The 19983-nt window shown below is 42.2% G+C and overlaps 1 protein-coding gene across 2 annotated transcripts in view; it reads left to right on the plus strand.

Annotated features, from left to right (window-relative positions):
• Positions 1-19983, plus strand: part of LOC110507776 (replication protein A 70 kDa DNA-binding subunit) — a 43049-nt gene that overhangs the window by 11285 nt on the left and 11781 nt on the right. For both annotated transcript variants that reach the window (XM_021588004.2, XM_021588003.2), the window contains exons 12-13: positions 30-178; positions 12116-12248. In XM_021588004.2, coding sequence (XP_021443679.2) covers positions 30-178; positions 12116-12248 — 282 coding nt within the window. The remainder of the gene's footprint in view (positions 1-29; positions 179-12115; positions 12249-19983) is intronic.

Consider the following 19983-nt stretch of genomic DNA (forward strand, 5'->3'; position numbering starts at 1 on the left):
CTCAGTCAACCTACCTGTTCTATTTGCAGGCAGAGACCTTTGATGGCTCTGGGCAGCCCATCCTGGCCATCAAAGGGGCCAAGCTGTCGGACTATGGGGGCAGATCTCTATCTGCTTCGTTCAGCAGCACCATCATGGTCAACCCCGACATCCCTGAGGCATACAAGCTGCGGGGCTGGTAAGTGTCTGTCTCATCTCGACCCAAATAGCTTTAGGTTCTAACAGCCTCTGTGAATGTGTTATACAAGAACAGCCTGGGTATCTATGGAGCCACTATTGGGTCATATTTTGGTTTTAAAAGACCTGGAACGAATCTCTCACATCCTCTGCTCCACTGTTGAGAGAATTCTAAAGGAATTTGAATGTTAAATATCAGATACCCCAAACCCTGAGAGGGGTGCGTGCTCTGGCTTGTATCATCTAGATTAGCCTACCTCCGTTTGTGAAGATGTGGGGGGGTTACTTCAATGAAGCTTTACATATGATTGCAAATCATTCTTAAACTGTGGAAAATGCCTTCTCCTACTTATCTGCCCTTCAAAAGAAGCCACAAATGACATGTGCACACATTTGTCCTTGATTGTGGTGATGGGAGCGTTTGTTTTGATCACATTGACTGGGCAGAACATAAATATTTTATTTCATATTAATGTCAATAACTAAATTCAAAAGATATTTGGAAGTAACCCTAAAGCCTATATTTGTAGCCAATCTGTAAATGGCACACCCAACTACCTCATCCCCATATTATTACTTACCCTCTTGCTCTTTTGTACCCCAGTATCTCTACTTGCACATCTATCACCCCAGTATTAATGCTAAATTGTAATAATTTCGCCTCCATGGCCTATTTATTGCCTTACCTCTCTACTCTTCCTCATTTGCACACACTGTACATATATTTTTATTTTCTATTGTGTTATTGACTGTACGTTTGTTTGTAACTCTGTTTTTGTCACACTGCTTTGCTTTATCTTGGCCAGGTCAGTTGTAAATGAGAACTTGTTCTCAACTGGCTTACCTGGTTAAATAATGGTAAAATAAAACAATTTTGTAGTGAAACCTAAAGCCTATATTTTATTGGAACAAATATATATAGGTCCAAGTCGAGTTTTTTATGTGAGAGTGGTTATTTAGGGAAAGGGGTAGTTGGTAGCACATCCACATGCAGTGGTTTAAGATGGCAGACACTATCACAGAGGAACAGGCCCCTCCTGTGTTATCCCTTGAAAACGCCCTATTGGCTGCTCCAGCAAAGCAATGGGGAAACTGTTACTATGACTCATTCATTCATATTTTCTTTGCGTTCTCTTGAGAATTCTTGTTATTCATTACTTACATAATGTTATTCACTGTGTACCATATCCCCAAATAAATACTCCGCTTTTCCAATCCCATATCTAGTTGGGAAGCTAGGCAGCAGTTTAGTTAAGTTGATATCAAAGCAGTGTCTTGTCAATGGCCGGCTAGAAGCATAAAATTGGGATCTTGTAATTCAGTGGGTAGAAGCAGGGTTGGAAAGGCAGTCTGCTAGATGTGAATGGATGGAGGAGGCACGGTGATCACAGGGATCGGTGTCCCTTCCACGGGATGGTTGAGCTAATGTAGGCTAATGCGATTAGCATGAGGTTGTAAGTAACAAGAGAATTTCCTAGGACATAGACATATCTGATAATGGCAGAAAGCTTACATTCTTGTTAATCTAACTGCACTGTTTTAAAGTAGCTATTACAGTGAAAGAATACCATGCTATTGTTTAAGGAGAGTGCACAGTTATGAACAAGTTATTAAGGGACAGCCATTGCTCCTATTTAACCTTCACCTCAGCTCTCTGGCACCATGATTGATCTGTCCCTCCTCCTTCAACATCCTCTTCTCCCACTCCTCCTCTCCCACTCCACTCTGACAACAGACCATGCCTGGCCCCCAGTCAGAAAATTGAAGGAAAAATGTCTCAAAAGTGGAGATTCAATCGATTCTCACCCAAGGTGCTATTTTATTTACCTTCCAACAGCAACACCGGCCACACACTCCCCAGGGAAATAAGATGAAAGGAGGCTGAGAAATGAAATGGAAGGAGACCCAATAACAATTTCAATTTATATTTTGGCACGTCCTGTGCGTCTTGACATGCTCAAATTCCACTTCCCTGTGCCTTAGAAAAAAAGGTTGGGCCGCTGTAATTATTTTTGAGCGGATCAGAAGCCTTGATCTGCATAATGAGAGCAGTGAAATGTGACTACATAGCGGGAGGGAGAGAGGGGTGGCAAGTCAACAAAATATGCTCATATCTGCCACTTCATTGGGTGTCTGGGTTGTGGTGATTTCTGATTACAGCTTTATCTCTCCCTCACGACTACCCTTTAAAAGGTTGTTGTCAAGTCACTGGATCTCAGACGTTTCTTGGAAACCGTTTTGGTATTATTTGTTTTTTTCAGTATGATAAACACCCTGTCCTATAAACATTTAATGGACTGAGCTATAGAGAATTGTTACTAGTTGGGTATTTGAATGATATTTGGCCATTTGAGGTCATTCCCCAAACATAATGTGGTATTACATGCTTCCTATTCAAGAGAATTCTGTACCATTTGTCTAAGTGGAAACCATTTTGCATTAAATCGTATAGCTTGTTTACCAATATGGCATTGGATAATGATGTGGATGTAGTGGAGCGACTGCGAGAATCTCCCATGTTTCCGCCTGCTCACTTCAACGCAGGTGTTCCACTTCCTGCCCTCTGAGCTGTGTGAGCTTCCTTCATTTTCTCTGATGTCTCAAATGTCACTATTACCTACAGTGGGGCAAACAAGTATTTAGTCAGCCACCAATTGTGCAAGTTCTCCCACTTAAAAAGATTAGGCCTGTAATTTATCATAGGTACACTTCAACTATGACAGACAAAATGAGGAAAAGAAATCCAGAAAATCACATTGTAGGATTTTTTTTAATGAATTTATTTGCAAATTATGGTGGAAAATTAGTATTTGGTCAATAACAAAAGTTTATCTCAATACTTTGTTATATACCCTTTGTTGGCAATGACAGAGGTCAAACGTTTACTGTAAGTCTTCACAAGGTTTTCACACACTTGCTGGTATTTTGGCCCATTCCTCCATGCAGATCTCCTTTAGAGCAGTGATGTGTTGGGGCTGTTGCTGGGCAACACGGACTTTCAACTCCCTCCAAAGATTTTCTCTGGGGTTGAGATCTGGAGACTGGCTAGGCCACTCCAGGACCTTGAAATGCTTCTTACGAAGCCACTCCTTCGTTGCCTGGGCGGTGTGTTTGGGATCATTGTCATGCTGAAAGAACCAGACACATTTCATCTTCAATGCCCTTGCTGATGGAAGGAGGTTTTCACTCAAAATCTCACGATACATGGCCCCATTCATTCTTTCGTTTACACGGATCAGTTGTCTGGTCCCTTTGCAGAAAAACAGCCCCAAAGCATGATGTTTCCACCCCCATGCTTCACAGTAGGTATGGTGTTCTTTGGATGCAACTCAGCATTCTTTGTCCTCCAAACACGACGAGTTGAGTTTTTACTAAAAAGTAATATTTTTGGTTTCATCTGACCATATGACATTCTCACAATCTTCTTCTGGATCATCCAAATGCTCTCTAGCAAACTTCAGACGGGCCTGGACATGTACTGGCTTAAGCAGGGGGACACGTCTGGCACTGCAGGATTTGAGTCCCTGGCGGCGTAGTGTGATACTGATGGTAGGCTTTGTTACTTTGGTCCCAGCTCTCTGCAGGTTATTCACTAGGTCCCCCCCGTGTGGTTCTGGGATTTTTGCTCACCGTTCTTGTGATCATTTTGACCCCACGGGGTGAGATCTTGCGTGGAGCCCCAGATCGAGGGAGATTATCAGTGGTCTTGTAGGTCTTCCAATTCCTAATAATTGCTCCCACAGTTGATTTCTTCAAACCAAGCTGCTTACCTTTTGCAGATTCAGTCTTCCCAGCCTGGTGCAGGTCTACAATTTTGTTTCTGGTGTCCTTTGACAGCTCTTTGGTCTTGGCCATAGTGGAGTTTGGAGTGTGACTGTTTGAGGTTGTGGACAGGTGTATTTAATACTGGTAACAAGTTCAAACAGGTACCATTAATACAGGTAACGAGTGGAGGACAGAGGAGCCTCTTAAAGAAGTTACAGGTTTGTGAGAGCCAGAAGTCTTGCTTGTTTGTAGGTGACCAAATACTTATTTTCCACCATAATTTGCAAATAAATTCATAAAAAATCCTACAATGTGATTTTTTTTATTTTCTCATTTTGTCTGTCATAGTTGAAGTGTACTATGATGATAAATTACACGCCTCATCTTTTTAAGTGGAAGAACTTGCACAATTGGTGGCTGACTAAATACTTTTTTGCCCCACTGTATATAGTGTACTACTTTTGACCAGAACATGTAGTAGTGTACTACAAAGGGAATAGGGTTTCATTTGGGACGCAGACACGCCAGTCACTTGTCACATGGACAGCCAGCAATAACGAACCTAAGTGTTTTGTTTTCCAGTGCAACGCCTAGCTGCTGTGGGATGATGCATGTCCTCAAGGACAAGTGGGCTCCTGTTGGTTTGCAGGCATCCATCAGTTAGGCCAGGTGAACAGTTCAGAGGATGTTGATATGAGTCCTGACCTCAGCCCGAACATGAGGCTACATGATATATTATTTTTGGATGATATTATACTGAACAAAAAACTATATGCAACATGTAAAGTGTTGGTCCCATTTTTAATGATCTGAAATAAAAGATCCCCAACATTTTCACACAGCTTATTTTGCTCAAATTATGTGCACAACTTTGTTTACATCCCTGCTAGTGAGCATTTCTCCTTTGCCAAGATGATCTATCCCGCTGACAGGTGTGGTATATCAAGAAGCTGATTAAACAGCATGATTATTACACAAGTGCACCTTGTGCTGGGGACAATAAAAGGCCACTCTAAAATGTGCAGTTTTGTCACAACGCAATGCCACAGATGTCTCAAGTTTTGAGGGAGCGTGAAATTGGCATGTTGACTACAGGAATATCCATCAGAGCTGTTGCCAGAGAATTGAAAATAAGCTGCGTCCAACATCGTTTTAGAGAATTTGGCAGTACATCCAACCGGCCTCAACTGCAGATGATGTGTAACCACGCCAGCCCAAGACATCCACATCCGGCTTCTTCACCTGCGGGATCTTCTGAGGAGGGGGAGTCTGTAAAAAAAAAAAAAGCCCTTATGTGAGGAAAAACTCAATCTGATTGGTTGGGCCTGGCTCTCAGGTGGGTGGGCCTTTGCCCACCCATGGCTGCACCCCTGCCCAGTCATATGAAATCAATAGATTAGGACCTATTTCATTTATTTAAATTGATTTCCTTCTATGAACTGTAACTCAGTAAAATCGTTGCAATTTTATTTTTTTGTTCAGTGTATGTCAATTGATCTAAAGAATTATATTTTACTTTTTTTTTATACTGTAGGTAGCGTTAGCTACCGCAAGTCTGCTGTACCTGCACCAAAACTCCTGTATTTTGCCTTCATAGTTTGCATCTTCTTTTTAAATAGTGAGCCAATGTGTTTTCAGCACTTTTATTTCGCTGACTGATCAAAACAAATGTTATCATGCTGTCTTGTCTCTGCAGCAGACATATAATGAGCAATATATTTGAGATCTCAAATTGCAATAAAATCGCAGTGTTGAATCGCAATATCAAATCGTGAGAATCGCAATACATATCCCTGGCAATTCCCAGCCCTACATGATGGTTTGCTGTCTAAGGATGGAATAGCCTCAAATATGAAGTAAAATGTTGTATTGAGAACAATGTATTTTTGCTTTTCAAGTAGTACGGAGCAATACGTTGACTAAAACTAGGTTAGTAGTGAATGATTTAGTGATTTTAGGCCTAGCACATCAGTGCTTGTTTAATACTTTCAGTATTCTGGTAGAGAAGGATGTTGATCATCAGTGAGCCATGCTTTCAGCAGTTTGCATCCTAAATTTCCCCCTGTTCCATATATAGTGGATTCAGGATTCAATTTGGGGTGCTAGCGATCTGTCCACAAATGAAGAGGCCTTTTTTATGTGAACATTTTCATCTTGCAAGCATTGAAAACCCAGCGCTTTTTACAACTGAAGAACAAAGGCAAACTCTGAGCCTTTTGTCAGAGCCAAGCTCTTGAAAACATTATTTTGCAAAGTGTAGGTGTCTTAATTTGATCATTTTTGCTGCAAACTCTTTGGATTTCTGTATCTATCTATCCCACCCTGGGTAAGATGTTGACTGAAACACATGCAGTGGATCAGTGGTTCTGCTCAGCCGATCCCTATGTGTGCTGGACTGAATAAAAAAAAACTGCTGCTCTCCCTTTTTTAATGTCAGACTAATTCATCTTATAGAGAGAAACTGTTTTAATTTCCTCAAACAAGAATGCCACACTACGCAGCAATTATCTTGAGCCTTGATTTGGTTCTGAGCTCCATAATTATATATATATATATATATATACAGTGCCTTGCGAAAGTATTCGGCCCCCTTGAACTTTGCGACCTTTTGCCACATTTCAGGCTTCAAACATAAAGATATAAAACTGGATTTTGTTTTGTGAAGAATCAACAACAAGTGGGACACAATCATGAAGTGGAACGACATTTATTGGATATTTCAAACTTTTTTAACAAATCAAAAACTGAAAAAGTGGGCGTGCAAAATTATTCAGCCCCTATACTTTCAGTGCATCAAACTCTCTCCAGAAGTTCAGTGAGAATCTCTGAATGATCCAATGTTGACCTAAATGACTAATGATGATAAATACAATCCACCTGTGTGTAATCAAGTCTCCGTATAAATGCACCTGCACTGTGATAGTCTCAGAGGTCCGTTAAAAGCGCAGAGAGCATCATGAAGAACAAGGAACACACCAGGCAGGTCCGAGATACTGTTGTGAAGAAGTTTTAAAGCCGGATTTGGATACAAAAAGATTTCCCAAGCTTTAAACATCCCAAGGAGCACTGTGCAAGCGATAATATTGAAATGGAAGGAGTATCAGACCACTGCAAATCTACCAAGACCTGGCCATCCCTCTAAACTTTCAGCTCATACAAGGAGAAGACTGATCAGAGATGCAGCCAAGAGGCCCATGATCACTCTGGATGAACTGCAGAGATCTACAGCTGAGGTGGGAGACTCTGTCCATAGGACAACAATTAGTCGTATATTGCACAAATCTGGCCTTTATGGAAGAGTGGCAAAAAGAAAGCCATTTCTTAAAGATATCCATAAAAAGTGTCGTTTAAAGTTTGCCATAAGCCACCTGGGAGACACACCAAACATGTGGAAGAAGGTGCTCTGGTCAGATGAAACCAAAATTGAACTTTTTGGCAACAATGCAAGATGTTATGTTTGGCGTAAAAGCAACAGCTCATCACCCTAAACACACCATCCCCACTGTCAAACAATGGTGGTGGCAGCATCATGGTTTGGGCCTGCTTTTCTTCAGCAGGGACAGGGAAGATGGTTAAAATTGATGGGAAGATGGATGGAGCCAAATACAGGACCATTCTGGAAGAAAACCTGATGGAGTCTGCAAAAGACCTGAGACTGGGACGGAGATTTGTCTTCCAACAAGACAATGATCCAAAACATAAAGCAAAATCTACAATGGAATGGTTCAAAAATAAACATATCCAGGTGTTAGAATGGCCAAGTCAAAGTCCAGACCTGAATCCAATCGAGAATCTGTGGAAAGAACTGAAAACTGCTGTTCACAAATGCTCTCCATCCAACCTCACTGAGCTCGAGCTGTTTTGCAAGGAGGAATGGGAAAAAATTTCAGTCTCTCGATGTGCAAAACTGATAGAGACATACCCCAAGCGACTTACAGCTGTAATCGCAGCAAAAGGTGGCGCTACAAAGTATTAACTTAAGGGGGCTGAATAATTTTGCACGCCCAATTTTTCAGTTTTTGATTTATTAAAAAAGTTAGAAATATCCAATAAATGTCGTTCCACTTCATGATTGTGTCCCACTTGTTGTTGATTCTTCACAAAAAAAATGTGTGTGTGTGTGTATGTATGTGTGTGTGTATATATATATATATATATATATATATATATGAGATTCCCTTGTCTAGACGTGTTCTTTTTTGGGGAGAAATATGAACTATTGTGCATGAAAGAAACATGGATTTGTCTTTAAACAGCATCGAATGTGATTCCTGTGGTGCTCCAGTAATTTAGGGCACTGTCTTAGCCCCACTCTATTGCATAATTTAAATGCTTAAAGATTAATTTAGCTAGATTAATTAAAGTGTTCCTTGCTCAACTGGTGCTGTTTTTTCCTCGGCTTTTTGCAACTTTGGTGCATGCTCATTTAGTGCCCTCATTATTTAGGCATTTAAATGATTCATAACGATAATTTATTTACCTTATCATAAACCACATCTACTTAATTATAGCTTAGTCTAGTCAATTACCCTGCTCTTCCCCAGTATCAAGTAACACCCTGAAAATGCCTTGACTGCTCAGTTGCTATTTGGGAGGATTTAGATAAAATAAAAATAAAATCTAATTTGTTTCTCTAATTTTGTGCTAATTTGTTTCATAAGCAAACGTGAAATGTTTCCTTACTGAGCCATCCGGTGCATACCGTAGCAGCCTTTGTCCATTAGATGGCATCACAGGCTACACAGACACATCTAGAGTGGCTCCTTCTCTCCTCTCCCCCTCCCCTAGCTGTCTGGACAACTGTGTCTCTATCTGTCACTCCATCTTGTCATTCTTCCTCTTGTTCCTTTCGTCTTGTTGTCCTATTGCCATTGCTCACTTAGTGATACTTGGCTACTCTCACTCTTTCTGTTCTGTGTTTTCCTGCAGTCACTGAGTCATCTGATCTCCCTTACACACCACAGACAAGACAGGATGTGTCCCAAATGGCACCTTATTCCTTTTATAGTGCACTACTTTTGACCGGAGTCCTATGGGCCATGGTCAAAAGTAGTGCACTATATAGGGAAATGGGTGCCATTTGGGATGTGGAAATCCTGCTACCCACTAGTGGAGCTGCTCAGCTCACTGCAAAAATTAATTTGTCCTTTTCATCAATTAATAAAATAGCATCAACTTTTTGAGTGCGGGGACCCTCTACTAATGAAACAGCGCACCAGTTAGTGATTTCAAGAACCTTTTGATTGCCCTCCTCTCCTCACACACTAGAAGTGTGCTGTTGCTGTTCAGTCGTTCTGCCTAGCTTGTGCTCAGTGCTCCAACATAACGATTCATATTTTTGATTTTAAACAAGTAGTTTAACTCTGTGGCTATTCTACTTGGTCTCTCTTCTTTTTCTCTTGTCAGTAGTTTGTCCCAGCATTGCAGTGGTGTAAAAATACTTTAAAGTACTACTTAAGTCGTTTTTTGTGTTATCTGTACTTTACTATGTATATTTTTGACAACTTTTACTTCTACATTCCTAAAGAAAATAATGTACTTTTTATTCCATACATTTGACCTGACACCCAAAAGTACATTTTGAATGCTTAGCAGGACAGGATGCCCCTGGCTATCCATACATAAAAAATGGCGCCGTCGGCTTGCTTAAAAGAAGGAATTTGAAATGATTTATACTTAAGTATATTTCAGCGATCACTTTTACTTTTGATACTTTAAGTATATTTAGAACCAAATACTTTTAGACTTTTACTCAAGTAGTGTTTTACTGGGTGACTTACCTTTTAATAGAAAGTCACTCAAATAAAAGTATATATACTTTTCCTCAAGTATGACAATTGTGTACTTTTTTGCACCACTGCAGCTTAGTTCCCTCCTGGCGCAAGCTTATCTGTCCTTGTTTTTCATTTCACAAAAGTCTTGTGATTCAGACCATTTGTTATGTTGGAATAGAATACATGGTCATATTTACAACCCTTATCCCATTGGTAATTACCTCCCATGTACTGCGTCATTCAACTTCACAACTACAGAGTGAATGCTTGAGCAGACCTCATGGATGCCTAATCATATCTGCTGTACGTTTTCCGCCAGTCAGAGACGCATCATGAGAGCCATAGCTGGAGACAGGGAAGGAACCGTGCTTACAGAAGGGTTCCTGTCATGCATAGCTGCTCTTTCTCCTTCCCTCTGTCACATGCTCTATGTCATGTCTCCCTGCCATCCTGTCCTTGGCCGTATGGCTCGTTGTGATGGGGTGCCATGCTATGCACATTAATCTGTTCTTTCCCTTTTCTTCTTCTTGTTGTTGTCTCTCTTCGTTGGTTAGTCTCACTTCATCCACTCTCTGCGCATCTCCCTGCCTGCCTGTCGGTCCACTGTTGTACATCTTCTGTCAGCTCCAATTTGTCCTGATTTTAGTTTCCATCAAACCCACTGACTTACTATACCCTGCCTGTTGTAGCGCTTTCCTACAGAACAATCTTCTGTTTGTCTTCCTTTACAGTCTGCGTTACATAGTCTCCTGGGTACGTTGCTTAGCATTTTGTTCATTATTTGTAACTGTCAAAAATAATGACTTGAAATCAGATATACGTTAATGATCATCAGCTTACCTACCAGGAGTTTGGATTAGAAAACGCCATAAATGTTTAATTCCTTTCATTCTGTTCCAGCCTATTTCTCTTGGTGAAACACCAGCAGCTTCATGAAAGGAGTTGTTGTTAATCAGAAACAAGTATTTTCAGGTGTATTTCAGAACTTGGTTGATGTTGTTTTTAATGCATCAACAGCCAGGTGTCAGGCCCCCTATCAGTACGAACACCAGTAGAATTATAACAAAGCAGGAATGGTAGTACAGAGATGAGGGAATAGGTGCCACAGGAAAGAATTGCACACGTTTTTCGGTGATTGGGTGGGAGAGGAAATTGGCAGAGGCCATAGTGGCCGGGCCACATGCTTGCAGGCCATTAATGGGGATATTTTCAATTAGTCATGCTTCCAAGAGCAAGTCCCGCTCCCTGTATTTACAGCCCCTGTCCCCTCACCCCCCACAGCTCTACACAATACCTCCTAGCAATAGATTACTCAGCTCTATTGATCTCTTGCACAATTCCAACCTGAGTGTTTGTTTATTTATTTATTTTTCCCTTTCCCCTGCTCTCCTCCCCCTATTCTCCATCCCTCTCTTCTCTCTCCTTCTCCCTTGTATTGTGTGAATCACCTGGAGGTAACGCTGAGTGAAAATTGGTTTCTGATTCCCCCATCACTGCTGTTGATTCATTTCACAGCCACTCTCTCTGCCACTCAGCCTGGTTTGCCCTCAGCACAGACTATTTTTGTGTCCCAAATGGCACCATATTCCTTATTTAGTGCACTATATAGGGAATAGGGTGCCCTTTTTAGGATGCAACCTAGCTCAGCTTTGTCAAACAGGCATGGCTATGTTGGCCAGGATGGGTTTTGTTAAAATAGTACTAGACAACAGACAATTCACTAGGCTACAAGACGGTGGTCTACGAGGCACTAGGCTACAAGACGGTGGTCTACGAGGCACTAGGCTACAAGACGGTGGTCTACGAGGCACTAGGCTACAAGACGGTGGTCTACGAGGCACTAGGCTACAAGACGGTGGTCTACGAGGCACTAGGCTACAAGACGGTGGTCTGCGAGGCTACAAGACGGTGGTCGGCGAGGCTACAAGACGGTGGTCTGCGAGGCTACAAGACGGTGGTCTGCGAGGCTACAAGACGGTGGTCTGCGAGGCTACAAGACGGTGGTCTGCGAGGCTACAAGACGGTGGTCGGCGAGGCTACAAGACGGTGGTCGGCGAGGCTACAAGACGGTGGTCGGCGAGGCTACACGACAGTGGTCTGCGAGATGGTGGTCTGCGAGGCTGCAAGACGGTGGTCTGCGAGGCACTAGGCTACAAGACGGTGGTCTACGAGGCTACACGACGGTGGTCTATGAGGCACTAGGCTACAAGACGGTGGTCTACGAGGCTACACGACGGTGGTCTACGAGGCTACAAGACGGTGGTGTACGAGGCACCTCTGTATTACACTTGACTTCTTTTGTCTTTTCTATTGAGATTGATGGGGTTGTTTCTGCAGTGACATAAAGGTCACTGCATTGCATTGACTAAAGGTGTGTGTGTTTAACTATGTCCATCCAGGTATGATAAGGAGGGCCACTCTATGGCTGGCGAGTCTCTGACAGAGGCGAGGACAGGTGGAGGAGGAGGAGGGAACACCAACTGGAAGACCCTGGCTGACATCAAGACAGAGCACCTTGGACACGGAGACAAGGTTTTTTGTGCACGCACACACTAACATACTCTGTTGTAGACAAACATGTACATCAGTCTAAAATGTATTTTTTCTTGACTTGATTCAAAGCAAGAATATTCAAGGACAAACTGAAAGACAATATCGAATACAAGCGTTCTCTTCTTTGAAGGTGGGAAGTAGACCAACCTGCATTGTGGATCCAACACACAACAGCATCTCTATCTCAGTCACCATGAAACACTGGAACCTTGTCACTTCATCCTGGCTTTCCAAGGATTCTCTTTTCTTGGTTAGCAGTCATGATAAGTCTTTGTAATCAGAGCGATTCATTAAAGGACTGTGCTACTGGATCGCAAGCTTATTTTTAAAGCAGAATGCTAGCTTGCTTCTGTCCAAAATGTGACCCTGTTCCTTACATAGTGTACTACTTTTGGCCAGGGCCCAATGGCACGCTATTCCCTATGGGACCTGGTCAAAAGTAGTGCATTATATAGGGAATAGGGTGCCATTTGTGATGCACCCTACGGTATTCTGATGATCTCCCTCTCGTTAATCACCAACATAGTAGGTGTCCTCTGCTGCCCTCTCCCTACCTAGGTATGTGCTTTGTGACGTCACATTTATCTCCCATATTGATTGTGAAGATAAGTGGCTCCATTCATTAATCTTGGTAATGAAGTGATTGCTCTCATATGAGTCAAGTAAAATATGTGCTTGAAATTTCAGCTTCTTATTTTCATTTTATGAGAAGGGTGGAAAGGTGTATAATTCATCTAAGGTTATGAAAACTGATATATTTAATATTTGTAATATAAAACTCTATTATTTAATCCTGGGCCTTGGTTATTAACCTCCGTTTTGGGATAAGGGATGAGAGCATTTTAATTATGTTTATTTGACTGACTTTGTGAGGAGTTCTCTGGTTAGAAGGGCACTGGGAGAGGGGGGGGGGGGGGGGGTCGACAGGGAGGGATGGGATGGTACAAAAGCTCAGGATTGACTGAGAGAGATGGAGAATCCAAATCAAATTGTATTTGTCACATGCGCCTAATACAGCAGGTGTAGACTTTTCTGTGAAATACTTACTTACAAGCCCTTAACCAACAATGCAGTTCAAGAAATAGTTAAAGTATTTATTAAATAAACAGAAGTTGATTTAAAAAAATAAAATACAAAAATAACAGTAACAAGGCTATATACAGGGGGTACAGAGTCAATGTGTGGAGGTACAGGTTAGTCGAGGTACAGTTGAAGTCGGAAGTTTACATACACTTATGTTAGAGTCATTAAAACTCGTTTTTAAACCACTCCACAAATTTCTTAACAAACCATTATTTTATTTCACCTTTATTTAACCAGGTAGGCAAGTTGAGAACAAGTTCTCATTTACAACTGTGACCTGGCCAAGATAAAGCAAAACAGTTCGACACATACAACAACACATGGAGTAAAACAAACCGTCAATAATAGGGTAGAAAAATAAGTCTATATACAATGTGAGCAAATGAAGTGAGATAAGGGAGGTAAAGGCAAAAAAAGACCATGGTGGCGAAGTAGAACACTGGAATGGTTGATTTGCAGTGAAAGAATGTGCAAAGTAGAAATAGAAATAATGGGGTGCAAAGGAGCTAAATACAGTGCCTTGCGAAATTCGGCCCCCTTGAACTTTGCGACCTTTTGCCACATTTCAGGCTTCAAACATAAAGATATAAAACTGTATTTTTTTGTGAAGAATCAACAAGTGGGACACAATCATGAAGTGGAACGACATTTATTGGATATTTCAAACTTTTTTAACATCAAAAACTGAAAAATTGGGCGTGCAAAATTATTCAGCCCCCTTAATTAAGTTAATACTTTGTAGCGCCACCTTTTGCTGCAATTACAGCTGTAAGTCGCTTGGGGTATGTCTCTATCAGTTTTGCACATCGAGAGACTGACATTTTTTCCCATTCCTCCTTGCAAAACAGCTCGAGCTCAGTGAGGTTGGATGGAGAGCATTTGTGAACAGCAGTTTTCAGTTCTTTCCACAGATTCTCGATTGGATTCAGGTCTGGACTTTGACTTGGCCATTCTAACACCTGGATATGTTTATTTTTGAACCATTCCATTGTAGATTTTGCTTTATGTTTTGGATCATTGTCTTGTTGGAAGACAAATCTCCGTCCCAGTCTCAGGTCTTTTGCAGACTCCATCAGGTTTTCTTCCAGAATGGTCCTGTATTTGGCTCCATCCATCTTCCCATCAATTTTAACCATCTTCCCTGTCCCTGCTGAAGAAAAGCAGGCCCAAACCATGATGCTGCCACCACCATGTTTGACAGTGGGGATGGTGTGTTCAGCTGTGTTGCTTTTACGCCAAACATAACGTTTTGCATTGTTGCCAAAAAGTTCAATTTTGGTTTCATCTGACCAGAGCACCTTCTTCCACATGTTTGGTGTGTCTCCCAGGTGGCTTGTAGCAAACTTTAAACAACACATTTTACGGATATCTTTAAGAAATGGCTTTCTTCTTGCCACTCTTCCATAAAGGCCGGATTTGTGCAATAGACGACTGATTGTTGTCCTATGGACAGAGTCTCCCACCTCAGCTGTAGATCTCTGCAGTTCATCCAGAGTGATCATGGGCCTCTTGGCTGCATCTCTGATCAGTCTTCTCCTTGTATGAGCTGAAAGTTTAGAGGGACGGCCAGGTCTTGGTAGATTTGCAGTGGTCTGATACTCCTTCCATTTCAATATTATCGCTTGCACAGTGCTCCTTGGGATGTTTAAAGCTTGGGAAATCTTTTTGTATCCAAATCCGGCTTTAAACTTCTTCACAACAGTATCTCGGACCTGCCTGGTGTGTTCCTTGTTCTTCATGATGCTCTCTGCGCTTTTGACAGACCTCTGAGACTATCACAGTGCAGGTGCATTTATACTGATACTTGATTACACACAGGTGGATTGTATTTATCATCATTAGTCATTTAGGTCAACATTGGATCATTCAGAGATCCTCACTGAACTTCTGGAGAGAGTTTGCTGCACTGAAAGTAAAGTGGCTGAATAATTTTGCATGCCCACTTTTTCAGTTTTTGATTTGTTTAAAAAGTTTGAAATATCCAATAAATGTCGTTCCACTTCATGATTGTGTCCCACTTGTTGTTGATTCTTCACAAAAAAATACAGTTTTATATCTTTATGTTTGAAGTCTGAAATGTGGCAAAAGGTTGCAAAGTTCAAGGGGCCGAATACTTTCGCAAGGCACTGTAAATACGGTAAGGGAAGAGGTAGTTTGGGCTAAATTATAGATGGGCTATGTACAGATGCAGTAATCTGTGAGCTGCTCTGAAAGCTGGTGCTTAAAGCTAGTGAGGGAGATAAGTGTTTCCAGTTTCAGAGACTATAGTTTTGGCAAGTCGTTGAGGACATCTACTTTGTGGATGGCACAAGTAATTTTTAACAATTGTTTACAGACAGATTATTTCACTTATAATTCACTGTATCACAATTCCAATGGGTCCACCGGAAAGAGCGGTCACGACAACGCAGACAAACATTCCAAATTGTATCTATAATGTCCACAGAAACATGTCAGATGTTTTTTATAATCAATTCTCAGGGTGTTTTTCAAATATCTATTCGATAATATATCAACCGGGACAGTTGGCTTTTCACTAGGACCGGGAGTAACAATGGCCGCCTTTCAATTTTGCGCACAACTCACTCTGAGAGCCCCTACCTATCCACGTACGCAATGTGGTCGTTCACGCTCATTCTTCAAAATAAAAGCCTGAAACTATGTCTGAAGACTGACACCTTGAGGAAGCGATAGGAAAAGGAATCTGGTTGATATCCCTTTAAATGGGAGGGTATGGAACATGGAGTTTTCAAAATTGAAGCCACTTCCTGGTTTGATTTTTCTCAGGGTTTTGCCTGCAATATCAGTTATGTTATACTCACAGACAATATTTTTACAGTTTTGGCAACTTTAGTGTTTGCTATCCTAATCTGTCAATTATATGCATATTCTAGCAACTGGTCCTGAGAAATAGGCCGTTTACTTTGGGAACGTTATTTTTCCAAACATAAAAATAGTGCCCCCTAGCTTCAAGAGGTTAATGCAAGCATTGGTTTGTGGTCGTAAGTAGACGGCTACAAATAATATAGATAGTGTGGTCTACAGCTTATCATGAGGTATTCTACCTCAGGCAAGCAATACCTCGAGACTACTTTAATATTAGACATCGCGCACCAGCAGTTTTTGACCATTGGAAACACACCCCGCCCCTGGTCTTACCAGACATAGCTGCTCTGTCCTGCCGATGCACGGAGAAGCCAGCCAGCTCTGTATTATCCATGTTGTCGTTTAGCCAAGTCTCGTGAAACATAAGATATTACAGTTTTTAATGTCTTGTTGGTAGGACAGTCTTAATCGTAGATCGTCCAGTTTGTTTTCCAATGATTGCACGTTGGCCTATAATACGGAGGGTAGTTGTGGTTTACCTACTCGTCATGCGAATTCTTACAAGGCACCCTGCCCTCCTCTCCCCTTTTCTCCATCTTCATGCTGATGGCGGGGATTTGGGCCTTGTCTCGACAAAGCAGTATATCCTTCATGTTGGACTCATTAAAAAAAAGTTGTCTAGTTCGAGGTGAGTAATCGCTGTTCTGGTGTCCAGAAGCTCTTTTTGTTCATTAGAGACAGTAGCAGCAACATTATGTACCAAATTAGTTGCGAACAATGCGGAAAAACAAACAAAATAGCAGCCATCCCCTCCGGTGCCATTATACTAGGAGAGGGGGACAATAGTAGAAAAGCTCAGGCTTGACTAACAGACACATGTGGACGGAGTGAGGTGTTGGAGAATGGATAGAGGATTTTGGGGTATAGACAGGCTTGGGTCAAAGAGCATGTGAGAAAATGTCCTACCGTAGCAAACGGAGGGGAAAATGGGGCATGTTGTTCCAAATATATAGGCCTAGATAAATAATAGAAGAGCAACACTCGACTGGAAACCGATTTGTGGCTAAACCTCTACCTGTTTGTGTGCATGGAGGATGTTGGGGCATTGCTGTCGTGATTGGCTCAGTGGCTGGCTGGGCTCTAGTCCTGGTTCTGCTGCTCTCTCATCTACTCTGCAGCTCTCCAGGGCCTGGTGTCACCAAGTCTCAGTATAGCGCTCTTATTGTTCATTTTTGAATCCTGACGCCCCTCACATTGTAGTGTAGGGACACTATATAGGCTAACCAGTTACTTGACACGCCCCTCACATTGTAGACCTTGTAGGTTACTTGCACACATTAATGCCATTTTTGTGGATTAATATAATAGTTTAAAACATGTCCATGCTTTGGAAGGGAAAAACCGATTTCCCTAGAATCACATGGGCACATCTGAAATCAGGCTACCTGATAGATAGGTCAATTCAGAATATCGCTAATCAAAATAGACGTTCTACCACTGTTATTTTGGTAAATCCTTTTTTATTCTGGTTTCGGCATATACATTTAGATGTGTGAACTGTTTTTAAGATGTCTACTTTCAGTTTTTCTGAACTTCTCTCGCGCATAAGAGGGAGGCTACCGGTGCTGGCACATACGCAGACCCATTGTTTTGTTTAACCTTTATTTAACGAGGCAACACATTCTTATTTACAATGACTGCCTAGGAGCAGTGGGTTAGCTACCTTGTTCAGGGGCAGAACAACAGCTTTTTTTACCTTGTCAGCTCTAACCACGAGGCTACCTGCTTCCCCACCACTGGAACACTGATTAAGCTGTTTACATGTCCAAATAATTTGAAAGATTGCTCAGAAAACCAGGTGTTTAAATCACCTTATGCTAACTTCCAGTTTGGCCTTTCGCCAATGTTTTTTAAAAATAGCATAGTAAAGTGCCTGTAAACGTTGTCATTATCTCATTGTAGAGTAGGCAGTTGGCAATATACAGGCGATCCAGTATGAGCATTGCTGATTCACTAGTTCCTTTGACCTTCACCAGAGTCCTCCACACTATCCATTAGCCCCCTGTTGGGTTAAGGAGCTTTCTCCTGGCATTAGGCTGTGGTGCGAGAGGAGAGAGGAAGGGAGAGGTGTGACCCAGGGCTCTGGTTCAGCCTGTAGTGTCTGTGTGTGATGAAGGCTGGGGTTGACAGAGAAGCTGACTCGAGCTCAGTCTGTCCTACTCGTACTGTTCCTGCTCAGCCCGTAGAGACTCTGAGACACGGGGTCACAAGGTCGGCCCTCTCAAAGCCCTCCGCAAGTCAGCGGCAATTAATTGTCCCTGTCACACAGTCTCTGTCAGAACCCCCAATTTCCACAACACCGACTTGCCCTGTCGACAGCGAATGGCTAACCCCGTCCACAGTCCGCTCCTTCCCGGTGGCTTGACACTGCCTGCGTATGTAAAGCCTTGTGACAGAGACAAGAGAAAAACGTCTTCAGTAGTCTCTTCTCTCTCTCTGTGGTAAGTGACATGGTAATTGCGGAGGTATTAACTTGGTTAATTAGTGCTCTTTGGGGAAGCTGCAGTGTGGGAAGGAAAATATGAGGTGTTTTAAAGGTAGATTCCATGTGTTGAAAAGGGAGAGATTTTTCTCTCATTTGTCCACTGTCATTGATTACTCCCCAAGTGTTTTTGTGGTCTGAAGTGACATAAAATATAAATTGTCCTTCTGTGCAATTTAATTGTGGCTGAATTCCTTAGGCATATTGACAGTGGCCAGCAGTCAGCCTATGGGGAGAGAGCGAAATCAATTACCACCAATGTGGCGGAAACGTTCCCTTTTAGTTTTTCTATTTATTTCCTTTGAAAACTGGAGGTTAAGACTTTGCCTGGGGCCTCCATCTAGATTGTGAACTATAGAGAGAAAGAAAGAACCTCTTGCATGTGGAATTCTCAATGAAGTGCACCAGGCAGAAATGTCCTGTTTCCTGTCCCCTGCTTTCCTTTCTGTACGCCAGGCAATGTTCCCCTCCATGAATATGAATCAGGACGTCCAGGCTATTACAATCCCCTGTTGTAATCCTACTGTAGGTCATTATTGTGTAAGGGAGTGTTATAGGTTTTTTAAAAGAGCACACCCTGTTTTGTCCTCTGGATGAATCCTAATGACTGACTTATGAAGGTGCTTGGCCTCAGAGGTTTTCCTGTGTGTGTTTCCATAATGAGATATTACTGTGTGGTGTTACCTATAGGCCCTGGTCGAAATGAGTGTACTACATAGGGAATAGGGCGCTGTTTGGGATGTAGACTGTGTTAAGACGTGGAGGTGTCTGCTCCTCTCTCTCCCCTTCAACGTGATCCTGTTTTCACCTCACTGGGCCTCTTGTCACCTCATTGTCACATGGTGACGAGCAGTAGAAGGGGGACTGACACGCAGAGGAGGAGAGAGATTCCACCTGTCTGTGGCAGAAAGGCGTATGAAGTGCTGGGTGGGGGTATAGAAACAGAGCTCTACAACGTGTTGACAGAATGAGAGGCGACCCTGTTGACACTGAGTCACGTCATTATGTTGCTCCTCCCACAGCCCTTTCTGTCCATCTCCATTTATAGATTTTAGGACTCAGCGCTGGGAAATTCTCAGCAGGTGCTTGCTGCTCTCCGACAGGCTAGGAAATATTCTGAAAGGCTGTTTATGTATATTGGGGTTATAAACTTTGCATATGCCCCATAAAAAAGATGAGGCAGCCTGCCTTTGTGTTTGTGTTTGGAGCTATGCTATGCAGATTGCTGTTGGATTGTTATTCTTGCATCCCACTGCAGTAATG

The sequence above is a fragment of the Oncorhynchus mykiss genome, chromosome 27 (assembly GCF_013265735.2).
Source record: "Oncorhynchus mykiss isolate Arlee chromosome 27, USDA_OmykA_1.1, whole genome shotgun sequence".
In the NCBI taxonomy this organism is placed as follows: Eukaryota; Metazoa; Chordata; class Actinopteri; order Salmoniformes; family Salmonidae; genus Oncorhynchus; species Oncorhynchus mykiss.